This window comes from Eutrigla gurnardus (assembly GCF_963514095.1).
Source record: "Eutrigla gurnardus genome assembly, chromosome: 4".
Classification (NCBI taxonomy): domain Eukaryota; kingdom Metazoa; phylum Chordata; class Actinopteri; order Perciformes; family Triglidae; genus Eutrigla; species Eutrigla gurnardus.
In genome coordinates this window covers 11,689,043-11,702,464 of record NC_139918.1, presented here as the reverse complement: position 1 = coordinate 11,702,464, position 13,422 = coordinate 11,689,043, and the positions used below count along the sequence as shown (strand labels likewise).

At 42.6% G+C, this 13,422-nt stretch overlaps 2 protein-coding genes across 2 annotated transcripts; both read right to left on the bottom strand.

Annotated features, from left to right (window-relative positions):
* Positions 1–8,018: 8,018 nt before the first annotated feature.
* Positions 8,019–9,686, bottom strand: LOC311012420 (tripartite motif-containing protein 16-like; the record flags this gene model as incomplete). The annotated part of the gene is made up of 1 exon (XM_084007885.1): positions 8,019–9,686. One exon carries the CDS (start codon positions 9,684–9,686, stop codon positions 8,019–8,021), a length of 1,668 nt encoding a protein of 555 aa, XP_083864011.1.
* A 1,842-nt stretch (positions 9,687–11,528) lies between these two features.
* On the bottom strand, positions 11,529–13,196 carry LOC311012419 (tripartite motif-containing protein 16-like; the record flags this gene model as incomplete). The annotated part of the gene is made up of 1 exon (XM_084007884.1): positions 11,529–13,196. One exon carries the CDS (start codon positions 13,194–13,196, stop codon positions 11,529–11,531), a length of 1,668 nt encoding a protein of 555 aa, XP_083864010.1.
* Between the last annotated feature and the right edge of the window lie 226 nt (positions 13,197–13,422).

Genomic DNA, 13,422 nt, shown 5'->3' with positions numbered 1-13,422 from the left:
TAATATCAGTCATGTTTCATAGAAGTGTTGAGGTTGGTTTTGGACTTTTTCTCATGTTTCCATCTCCTGAAGTTCAGGTTGACCACATTTGAAGATTTTATGTCAGGTGATGTTTACACATTTACATTTCAGATCAAATAATGAAGTGTGCTTTCTGTTGATTAGTTGTGAAACGAGAGGATGCTATGAATGAAATGACATCACAAGTAAAGTGTATCAATACTACAGATCGATGGATTCAGTCACCAAAAGAAGCAGATCTGGTTCCTTGAGTCCTTCTGGATTGGGGTCTGCTGTTTGCTGCTGAGCAGGTAAAGTCCAGTGGTTTCTCATGACCAGCCAGTTAACCTCCCTCTCCAGGATGGACAAAGTCCTCCTTGGTGTCAACACTGTCCCATTTTCTTTCAAAATGCACAATTCCTTCAGGTCGTTGTCCAGGTGCAAGTGGTGAGTGGAGTTTAGGTTTGCAGTCGCTGATCAATGTGAGCCTCTTTGAGACAAAAGCAGAGTCGTCTACTGACAACAACTCACTTTCTGGTCACCTCCTTTGAAATGTAACGATGTTTGTTCGGACAATCAAGTGATAATTATGTATGAAAAATACATGCATACTATGAGTCACAACAACAATCAATGGAAGTGAGTGTGAAAAACCCAGTAGGCCTAATCCACTGGGAAAATTCTCCCACGACCACCGAGGCAACTCCAGCCAATCAAGAGGGATCAATTGCTCAGTTTGCATTCATGTCATCAACATGCAGGCAGCAGTCTCTACTATCCATATCAGAACAAATTTGCCATTTTCAAAGACTTTTGCTTGTCACAGTGACCTGTTATTCTGAAGTTTGACAGAAGTTTTGAAAATTCCTATTTTTTTCTGGTTTGTGTCAGGAGGCATGTTTGATCCTCAGTGGGAAATTATATGTAATCCTGTTGAAGCCAATTATGTAATAACAGCCGATAACGTAATAACAGCCGATAACGTAATAAATTTGCCCTTTTTGAAATGTAATAGGCCAATAACGTAATAACTGGCCAATAACGTAATAAAAGTCCTGAAACGATAACGTAATAACTTTTGGCCAATAACGTAATCATTTATTACGTTATTGACTGCTTATTACGTTATTGGCCTGATAAAAGAAAAAACTTTGCAAATGTAATAAGTGAGCCAATAAAGTAATAATATATATCTGTGATAAAATCTGTCACTTGCGCTTGTTTGCAAACATAGACAATGGCAAGATATGAGATATGTATGACATGTAACTCACTCTTGAAGACAGTAAAACAAATTTCACTCTTAAGGATTTTTGATTTCCCATAATTGACCACTAGATGACAATGGTGTGATTAACTTTCTTCAGTTGTCCACATTTCCTTGCTTCCTATCCAGCCCACATGGTGAGAGGTAAGCAGTGATGAATTTTCTTTGATGAACAGTTGATTTTGTTAAAATTCTTGAATGTACCACACAAACTATCTTACATAGTTAGTGCAAGAGGATATAACATTATTGAGAGTGTATTCAAAGTTAACTGACTACAGCTAGCCAACTGTTGGCTAGCTATTAGCATAATTAACTCTTACAGTTTGCTAATATCAGAGCCTATCAACCTTTTAGAACTCTGTTCGTACGCTGGCGCTCCCATGTACGGAAGCCCTAAACGGCCATGCATACATACATTTTATTTCATCCGTTTTCTCGTGATAACCAGATAATTTCCCTCCGTTTTCCCGTGATAACGAGATAACAAATGAAACGTGATAGGCGAGATTTCAAATTCGGTAAAGTTGGAAAGATATTCACAGATTCGAACTGACCATAAAGAGACCCTTGATGTGTGTAGTGATTTTGGAGTCTCTGTAGGTCTACTGTATAACAGTGGAGTTATTGATTGTCATGCAATTTGCAGACGGTCCCTGCGCACTGGCCCGGCTGCCGGTTGCGCATGGAGATCAATGTTCTCCGTTCAGCTCGCAGGACGGCTTATTTATGTAAAAAATCAGGGTTTTGGTGCTTGTAGCTCGTAGTCTATGATATTACGGTGAGACAGAGGCATCATTTGTGTTTGAAAAACGTTTCACTTTCACTGATTTATTGATCCCGGAAGTTCGACTCTGTGAATATCTTTCCAACTTTACCGAACTTCAAAATGATCTCGTTATCACGGGAAAACGGAGGAAAATGATCTCGTTATCACGGGAAAACGGAGGAAATAAAATATATGTATGCATGGCCGTTTAGGGCTTCCGTACCCCATGCAACAGCGTCTGTACTTTGTAGAATATCTCTGGAACCACACAACACACTTAATGGGGAAAATTGCTATCACTACTGCTATTAGTTTAGTTGTGTGGATCCTGAGATATTCTACAAAGTACCGACGATGTCGTGTGGGAGCGCCGGCGCACCAGTGGAGTTCTAATTAAATGAAAAGTGTGTGAATAACTTTGTATTGCCCTTAACTTTGTATTGCCCTTGAACTGAATCTTTGGAGCTCTTGCCATATACGTTACACATATACGTACATATACGTTACACCATTTAATATTCAGAATTTACAGTTTAAAGAAAAGTATGACACACCTTAATCTTTAACACAATTGTATGTATTTCACAGATCTGCAAAGATGAAAATACTGCAAACAATCTTTGTCCTCTCCTGTATCATCTGGGGATGTGCAGGACATGGACAGAGACAAATGTCAGATGACACTTATGATGTGATACTCAGTGCACTCAAGGGGGAATTCAATATTCCTGTAGCAGAGAGAACAAGGATCCAGCGTGCTGCACTTATTCTACTGTGGCGGAATAGGCAACATTATGCCCTCGGTGAGGATGGCCAGACAATTACATACAACGGCAAACTGGTAGCTAGGAAGTCAACTATCGCTGCAGTTGTGAACAAGGCTCTCGATGAAACCAAAGGTTCTGGTGCAAGAAAACTGAACATACAACTTCGGGAAGAATACTCTGGCATCAGTCGAGCTAGTATTCAAGACTCATTGGACAGATCAAGACGCTACCAACTGCATAAGGCTACCTTTGAAAACAAACCCATTCCAAAATCCATTAAAGCCAAAGCAGTTCAAGTTCGTCACCAGATAGACCTGCTTGACATGGGTAAATGGAGAGTCAAGCATGCTAGAGCTACGTATCGGTACATCCTGACGATAATAGATGTATTTAGCAGATACACCTGGCTAAGACCACTGAAGAGTAAACACAGCACTGAGATTGCCAGACATCTTGAGGACATTTACACTGAGCATGGTCCGCCGAAGGTTATACAGCATGATCAAGGAAAGGAATTCAAAGGAGCAGTAAAAAAATTCATGGAATCCCTTCAGGTGAAAATAATTCAGAGCGCGCCATATCATCCCCAGAGCCAGGGTAAAGTGGAGAGAAGCCACCGTGTACTCAGGAAAAAGATGATGTACGACTTAGTCAACTATCAACAAGGAGGAATCAACTGGGTCCAACATTTACCAACATATGCCAGGATAATGAATGAAGATCCAAAGGAGGTTTTGAGCTGGATGTCTCGTCTGCTGGGTCTGCTGTTTGCTGCTGAGCAGGTAAAGTCCAGTGGTTTCTCATGACCAGCCAGTTAACCTCCCTCTCCAGGATGGACAAAGTCCTCCTTGGTGTCAACACTGTCCCATTTTCTTTCAAAATGCACAATTCCTTCAGGTCGTTGTCCAGGTGCAAGTGGTGAGTGGAGTTTAGGTTTGCAGTCGCTGATCAATGTGAGCCTCTTTGAGACAAAAGCAGAGTCGTCTACTGACAACAACTCACTTTCTGGTCACCTCCTTTGAAATGTAACGATGTTTGTTCGGACAATCAAGTGATAATTATGTATGAAAAATACATGCATACTATGAGTCACAACAACAATCAATGGAAGTGAGTGTGAAAAACCCAGTAGGCCTAATCCACTGGGAAAATTCTCCCACGACCACCGAGGCAACTCCAGCCAATCAAGAGGGATCAATTGCTCAGTTTGCATTCATGTCATCAACATGCAGGCAGCAGTCTCTACTATCCATATCAGAACAAATTTGCCATTTTCAAAGACTTTTGCTTGTCACAGTGACCTGTTATTCTGAAGTTTGACAGAAGTTTTGAAAATTCCTATTTTTTTCTGGTTTGTGTCAGGAGGCATGTTTGATCCTCAGTGGGAAATTATATGTAATCCTGTTGAAGCCAATTATGTAATAACAGCCGATAACGTAATAACAGCCGATAACGTAATAAATTTGCCCTTTTTGAAATGTAATAGGCCAATAACGTAATAACTGGCCAATAACGTAATAAAAGTCCTGAAACGATAACGTAATAACTTTTGGCCAATAACGTAATCATTTATTACGTTATTGACTGCTTATTACGTTATTGGCCTGATAAAAGAAAAAACTTTGCAAATGTAATAAGTGAGCCAATAAAGTAATAATATATATCTGTGATAAAATCTGTCACTTGCGCTTGTTTGCAAACATAGACAATGGCAAGATATGAGATATGTATGACATGTAACTCACTCTTGAAGACAGTAAAACAAATTTCACTCTTAAGGATTTTTGATTTCCCATAATTGACCACTAGATGACAATGGTGTGATTAACTTTCTTCAGTTGTCCACATTTCCTTGCTTCCTATCCAGCCCACATGGTGAGAGGTAAGCAGTGATGAATTTTCTTTGATGAACAGTTGATTTTGTTAAAATTCTTGAATGTACCACACAAACTATCTTACATAGTTAGTGCAAGAGGATATAACATTATTGAGAGTGTATTCAAAGTTAACTGACTACAGCTAGCCAACTGTTGGCTAGCTATTAGCATAATTAACTCTTACAGTTTGCTAATATCAGAGCCTATCAACCTTTTAGAACTCTGTTCGTACGCTGGCGCTCCCATGTACGGAAGCCCTAAACGGCCATGCATACATACATTTTATTTCATCCGTTTTCTCGTGATAACCAGATAATTTCCCTCCGTTTTCCCGTGATAACGAGATAACAAATGAAACGTGATAGGCGAGATTTCAAATTCGGTAAAGTTGGAAAGATATTCACAGATTCGAACTGACCATAAAGAGACCCTTGATGTGTGTAGTGATTTTGGAGTCTCTGTAGGTCTACTGTATAACAGTGGAGTTATTGATTGTCATGCAATTTGCAGACGGTCCCTGCGCACTGGCCCGGCTGCCGGTTGCGCATGGAGATCAATGTTCTCCGTTCAGCTCGCAGGACGGCTTATTTATGTAAAAAATCAGGGTTTTGGTGCTTGTAGCTCGTAGTCTATGATATTACGGTGAGACAGAGGCATCATTTGTGTTTGAAAAACGTTTCACTTTCACTGATTTATTGATCCCGGAAGTTCGACTCTGTGAATATCTTTCCAACTTTACCGAACTTCAAAATGATCTCGTTATCACGGGAAAACGGAGGAAAATGATCTCGTTATCACGGGAAAACGGAGGAAATAAAATATATGTATGCATGGCCGTTTAGGGCTTCCGTACCCCATGCAACAGCGTCTGTACTTTGTAGAATATCTCTGGAACCACACAACACACTTAATGGGGAAAATTGCTATCACTACTGCTATTAGTTTAGTTGTGTGGATCCTGAGATATTCTACAAAGTACCGACGATGTCGTGTGGGAGCGCCGGCGCACCAGTGGAGTTCTAATTAAATGAAAAGTGTGTGAATAACTTTGTATTGCCCTTAACTTTGTATTGCCCTTGAACTGAATCTTTGGAGCTCTTGCCATATACGTTACACATATACGTACATATACGTTACACCATTTAATATTCAGAATTTACAGTTTAAAGAAAAGTATGACACACCTTAATCTTTAACACAATTGTATGTATTTCACAGATCTGCAAAGATGAAAATACTGCAAACAATCTTTGTCCTCTCCTGTATCATCTGGGGATGTGCAGGACATGGACAGAGACAAATGTCAGATGACACTTATGATGTGATACTCAGTGCACTCAAGGGGGAATTCAATATTCCTGTAGCAGAGAGAACAAGGATCCAGCGTGCTGCACTTATTCTACTGTGGCGGAATAGGCAACATTATGCCCTCGGTGAGGATGGCCAGACAATTACATACAACGGCAAACTGGTAGCTAGGAAGTCAACTATCGCTGCAGTTGTGAACAAGGCTCTCGATGAAACCAAAGGTTCTGGTGCAAGAAAACTGAACATACAACTTCGGGAAGAATACTCTGGCATCAGTCGAGCTAGTATTCAAGACTCATTGGACAGATCAAGACGCTACCAACTGCATAAGGCTACCTTTGAAAACAAACCCATTCCAAAATCCATTAAAGCCAAAGCAGTTCAAGTTCGTCACCAGATAGACCTGCTTGACATGGGTAAATGGAGAGTCAAGCATGCTAGAGCTACGTATCGGTACATCCTGACGATAATAGATGTATTTAGCAGATACACCTGGCTAAGACCACTGAAGAGTAAACACAGCACTGAGATTGCCAGACATCTTGAGGACATTTACACTGAGCATGGTCCGCCGAAGGTTATACAGCATGATCAAGGAAAGGAATTCAAAGGAGCAGTAAAAAAATTCATGGAATCCCTTCAGGTGAAAATAATTCAGAGCGCGCCATATCATCCCCAGAGCCAGGGTAAAGTGGAGAGAAGCCACCGTGTACTCAGGAAAAAGATGATGTACGACTTAGTCAACTATCAACAAGGAGGAATCAACTGGGTCCAACATTTACCAACATATGCCAGGATAATGAATGAAGATCCAAAGGAGGTTTTGAGCTGGATGTCTCGTCTGCTGGGTCTGCTGTTTGCTGCTGAGCAGGTAAAGTCCAGTGGTTTCTCATGACCAGCCAGTTAACCTCCCTCTCCAGGATGGACAAAGTCCTCCTTGGTGTCAACACTGTCCCATTTTCTTTCAAAATGCACAATTCCTTCAGGTCGTTGTCCAGGTGCAAGTGGTGAGTGGAGTTTAGGTTTGCAGTCGCTGATCAATGTGAGCCTCTTTGAGACAAAAGCAGAGTCGTCTACTGACAACAACTCACTTTCTGGTCACCTCCTTTGAAATGTAACGATGTTTGTTCGGACAATCAAGTGATAATTATGTATGAAAAATACATGCATACAATGAGTCACAACAACAATCAATGGAAGTGAGTGTGAAAAACCCAGTAGGCCTAATCCACTGGGGAAATTCTCCCACGACCACCGAGGCAACTCCAGCCAATCAAGAGGGATCAATTGCTCAGTTTGCATTCATGTCATCAACATGCAGGCAGCAGTCTCTACTATCCATATCAGAACAAATTTGCCATTTTCAAAGACTTTTGCTTGTCACAGTGACCTGTTATTCTGAAGTTTGACAGAAGTTTTGAAAATTCCTATTTTTTTCTGGTTTGTGTCAGGAGGCATGTTTGATCCTCAGTGGGAAATTATATGTAATCCATAAATCAAATATAATGTGATGCCTTACATTCAAAGTGAACGTGAAACATGATGCAAATCCAGATTGTGTCCCATCATGGCCAAGGAATAAAAATACTTGTTTTATGGCTTATCTTTGAGTTTACAAAATTGCCTTTTTTGACATAAGGATTTCAGTGTCTGTGGTTTGATTGTAGTCTTGGGAAATATTGTTTTACTTCAACCAGTCTGACTAAATGAGGTTATCGCTAACTACACATTGTGTACTTAATGTGATTCATTATATCTAAATTAAACAAAAACCCCTTCATGAACAAAAATGGGAAAAAATGTGTGCGAAAATATTGAGCTTTCAGAAATTTATTGCAGTTTCAATTTCAAAATACCAATATTGTAGTTTACAGTAACAATATAACTTTTTTTTAAATCATGAACATGATCAACTGTCATGTTTGACTACTGATCTCAGAGCAGTGAAGAACCAACAATCTGCAGCAAACATGGAGACACAATGGGTTGAAGAGTTAAAAGACTGAATTCAACAGTTAACTGACTTCTGTCTATTTGAGTTTACAGAGCACAACAGATTCCCCGTAACAGAAATCTAAAGAAAATCCAGCATGGAGAGGCTCAGTGAACCTGGTCTGGACTCTGTGGAGGAGAGTCATGGTCTTGGAGACCCTATAGAAGGACAGTATACCTGCTCCGTGATCCAGGTACACTCCTACTTTGGAGGACGGAGGACCTGAGACGCGAGTTAGGACTTTGTTGTGAATGAGTTCATATCTCTTATTGTCACTTGCTAATGCCCAAGATTTATCACTGTATCCAAACCCAACTTCTTGCAGGTTACCTTTTCTGATGTTACTCTTGTATGCGACTGCTATAGAAATTAACCCCCCAGTGTTCTCCACCTCCCAGTAACATCGTCCAGTCAGACTCTCTCTACTCAGGACCTGATTCCAATCTTGGAATCTGTCTCTGTGATTACGAACGGTCTGTCCTGGTACCGTCATTGTTACTTTCCTGTTCCCCTCAGATAATATCAAGTCTCTGTGTGCCGTGTTTGGATCCAGTGTGAGTGCACATGAATATTTTAGGAATTCAGGTCTGGTCCTGGGCTCTGGTTGCGGCAGTGAAACAACCACATCAGTCCCTTTAGCTAAGACCTTCATCCATTTCTCTGTCAGAACATCATGCAGGTCATCTCTGACCGCTGACACAGCCGCTGTCACGTCCTCAAAGTTGCGCAGAGGACGGGTGTTGATGCTGGATGAGTGTGTGGACTCACCGAGTGGTGACAGCGACGGGTAGTCGTGTAGAAACTGGTTGTGATCCTCTGTGTGTGAGAGCTTCTCCAGCTCAGCGTCTTTCCTCTTCAGCTCACTGATCTCCTGCTCCAGCTTCTCCTGAAGCTCTGTGACTCGACTCAATTCAGTTTCCTGCCGGGATCTGACCTGCTGCTTCACGTCAGAGCGTCTTTTCTCCATGAGACGGATCAGCTCAGTGAACATCACCTCACTGTCCTCCACTGCTTTATCAGCAGAGTGGTTGATAGCCTCCACCTCCTGTTGGAGCAGCTTCACATCTTTGTCTCTGTCCTGGATTCTCTGCTGGATGTTTAGTCGACTCACATCCAACTCTCTCTGCCTCTCAGTCCTTTCTGCTGCAGCTGAGACTGTGTCGTGGCCTTTGTGTTCCTCCACAGCGCAGAGATAACAGATAGACTGCTGATCAGTACGGCAGAACATCTTCATCACCTCATCATGACGAGAGCACACGTTCTCCTGGAGCTTGTTGGAGGGCTCCACCAGCTGATGTTTCTTGAATGCTGGTGATTCATAATGAGGCTGGAGGTGTTTCTCACAGTAAGAGGCCAGACACACCAGACAGGACTTGAGGGCTTTCAGTTTCCTCCCAGTGCAGAAATCACAGGCCACATCTTCAGGTCCAGCATAGCAGAGACCAGCAGGAGCAGCTTGGAGTCCAGTCTTCTTCAGCTCCTCCACCAAAACTGCCAACATGGTGTTTTTCAGCAGGACGGGCCTCGGTGTAAAGGTCTGCCTACACTGAGGGCAGCTGTGGATCTCCTTCTTATCCCAGTAGGTTTCAATACACTTCATGCAGTAGCTGTGTCCACAGGGAATAGTCACCGGGTCCTTCAGTAGATCCAAACAGATGCAACAAGAGAAGGTTTCCTGGTCCAGGTTGAGTCTTTTCTGTTCCATTTCTCCTCTCAGTGAACAAAGAGTTTCTCTGAACAAAGTCAGCAGCAGCTCTGACCAACAGGCAGAGACGAGCTGTTTTTATAGCAGGAGATGGAGGGAGGGGTTACCAAGGTTTCTGGTATTCAGAACTTGATTGGACCGCAGCAGAGTGGGGGCGGGCCCTTAGAGGTCATTGGTCGGTCGGTTGGAGCGTCCCCATTGGCTCGTTCAAAGAGAGAAAGAGCTCCAAATCCAAATGGACATAAGTGCCTATTGTGGTGTAATTAAGTTTATGGGGAAAATGTGACAAAATGACTCCTGCTATGTATTGAAATGGGTGAATGGATTTCTTTATTAGCTGTTCTCCTTTGGATTCTCACTGATTAGAGGTTTTATTTTAGTGTGCAACATAATATCAGTCATGTTTCATAGAAGTGTTGAGGTTGGTTTTGGACTGTTTCCCATGTTTCCATCTCCTGAAGTTCAGGTTGACCACATTTGAAGATTTTATGTCAGGTGATGTTTACACATTTACATTTCAGATCAAATAATGAAGTGTGCTTTCTGTTGATTAGTTGTGAAACGAGAGGATGCTATGAATGAAATGACATCACAAGTAAAGTGTATCAATACTACAGATCGATGGATTCAGTCACCAAAAGAAGCAGACCTGGTTCCTTGAGTCCTTCTGGATTGGGGTCTGCTGTTTGCTGCTGAGCAGGTAAAGTCCAGTGGTTTCTCATGACCGGCCAGTTACCTCCCTCTCCAGGATGGACAAAGTCCTCCTCGGTGTCAACACTGTCCCATTTTCTTTCAAAATGCACAATTCCTTCAGGTCGTTGTCCAGGTGCAAGTGGTGAGTGGAGTTTAGGTTTGCAGTCGCTGATCAATGTGAGCCTCTTTGAGACAAAAGCAGAGTCGTCTACTGACAACAACTCACTTTCTGGTCACCTCCTTTGAAATGTAACGATGTTTGTTCGGACAATCAAGTGATAATTATGTATGGAAAATACATGCATACAATGAGTCACAACAACAATCAATGGAAGTGAGTGTGAAAAACCCAGTAGGCCTAATCCACTGGGAAAATTCTCCCACGACCACCGAGGCAACTCCAGCCAATCAAGAGGGATCAATTGCTCAGTTTGCATTCATGTCATCAACATGCAGGCAGCAGTCTCTACTATCCATATCAGAACAAATTTGCCATTTTCAAAGACAATATTCTGTATTCTGATGTTTGACAGAAGTTTTGAAAATTCCTATTTTTTTCTGGTTTGTGTCAGGAGGCATGTTTGATCCTCAGTGGGAAATGATATGTAATCCATAAATCAAATAAAATGTGATGCTTTACATTCAAAGTGATTGTGAAACATGATGCAAATCCAGATTGTGTCCCATCATGGCCAAGGATTAAAATACTTGTTTTATGGCTTTCTTTGAGTTTACAAAATTGCCTTTTTTGACATAAGGATTTCAGTGTCTGTGGTTTGATTGTAGTCTTGGGAAATATTGTTTCACTTCAACCAGTCTGACTAAATGAGGTTATCGCTAACTACACATTGTGTACTTAATGTGATTCATTATATCTAAATTAAACAAAAACCCCTTCATGAACAAAAATGGGAAAAAATGTGTGCGAAAATATTGAGCTTTCAGAAATTTATTGCAGTTTCAATTTCAAAATACCAATATTGTAGTTTACAGTACCAATATAACTTTTTTTTTTATCGTGAACATGATCAACTGTCATGTTTGACTACTGATCTCAGAGCAGTGAAGAACCAACAATCTGCAGCAAACATGGAGACACAATGGGTTGAAGAGTTAAAAGACTGAATTCAACTGTTAACTGACTTCTGTCTATTTGAGTTTACAGAGCACAACAGATTCCCCGTAACAGAAATCTAAAGAAAATCCAGCATGGAGAGGCTCAGTGAACCTGGTCTGGACTCTGTGGAGGAGAGTCATGGTCTTGGAGACCCTATAGAAGGACAGTATACCTGCTCCGTGATCCAGGTACACTCCTACTTTGGAGGACGGAGGACCTGAGACGCGAGTTAGGACTTTGTTGTGAATGAGTTCATATCTCTTATTGTCACTTGCTAATGCCCAAGATTTATCACTGTATCCAAACCCAACTTCTTGCAGGTTACCTTTTCTGATGTTACTCTTGTATGCGACTGCTATAGAAATTAACCCCCCAGTGTTCTCCACCTCCCAGTAACAGCGTCCAGTCAGACTCTCTCTACTCAGGACCTGATTCCAATCTTGGAATCTGTCTCTGTGATTACGAACGGTCTGTCCTGGTACCGTCATTGTTACTTTCCTGTTCCCCTCAGATAATATCAAGTCTCTGTGTGCCGTGTTTGGATCCAGTGTGAGTGCACATGAATATTTTAAGAATTCAGCTCTGGTCCTGGGCTCTGGTTGCGGCAGTGAAACAACCACATCAGTCCCTTTAGCCAAGACCTTCATCCATTTCTCTGTCAGAACATCATGCAGGTCATCTCTGACCGCTGACACAGCCGCTGTCACGTCCTCAAAGTTGCGCAGAGGACGGGTGTTGATGCTGGATGAGTGTGTGGACTCACCGAGTGGTGACAGCGACGGGTAGTCGTGTAGAAACTGGTTGTGATCCTCTGTGTGTGAGAGCTTCTCCAGCTCAGCGTCTTTCCTCTTCAGCTCACTGATCTCCTGCTCCAGCTTCTCCTGAAGCTCTGTGACTCGACTCAATTCAGTTTCCTGCTGGGATCTGACCTGCTGCTTCACGTCAGAGCGTCTTTTCTCCATGAGACGGATCAGCTCTGTGAACATCACCTCACTGTCCTCCACTGCTTTATCAGCAGAGTGGTTGATAGCCTCCACCTCCTGTTGGAGCAGCTTCACATCTTTGTCTCTGTCCTGGATTCTCTGCTGGATGTTTAGTCGACTCACATCCAACTCTCTCTGCCTCTCAGTCCTTTCTGCTGCAGCTGAGACTGTGTCGTGGCCTTTGTGTTCCTCCACAGCGCAGAGATAACAGATAGACTGCTGATCAGTACGGCAGAACATCTTCATCACCTCATCATGACGAGAGCACACGTTCTCCTGGAGCTTGTTGGAGGGCTCCACCAGCTGATGTTTCTTGAATGCTGGTGATTCATAATGAGGCTGGAGGTGTTTCTCACAGTAAGAGGCCAGACACACCAGACAGGACTTGAGGGCTTTCAGTTTCCTCCCAGTGCAGAAATCACAGGCCACATCTTCAGGTCCAGCATAGCAGAGACCAGCAGGAGCAGCTTGGAGTCCAGTCTTCTTCAGCTCCTCCACCAAAACTGCCAACATGGTGTTTTTCAGCAGGACAGGCCTCGGTGTAAAGGCCTGACTACACTGAGGGCAGCTGTGGATCTCCTTCTTATCCCAGTAGGTTTCAATACACTTCATGCAGTAGCTGTGTCCACAGGGAATAGTCACCGGGTCCTTCAGTAGATCCAAACAGATGCAACAAGAGAAGGTTTCCTGGTCCAGGTTGAGTCTTTTCTGTTCCATTTCTCCTCTCAGTGAACAAAGAGTTTCTCTGAACAAAGTCAGCAGCAGCTCTGACCAACAGGCAGAGACGAGCTGTTTTTATGGCAGGAGATGGAGGGAGGGGTTACCAAGGTTTCTGGTATTCAGAACTTGATTGGACCGCAGCAGAGTGGGGGCGGGCCCTTAGAGGTCATTGGTCGGTCGGTTGGAGCGTCCCCATTGGCTCGTTCAAAGAGAGAAAGAGCTC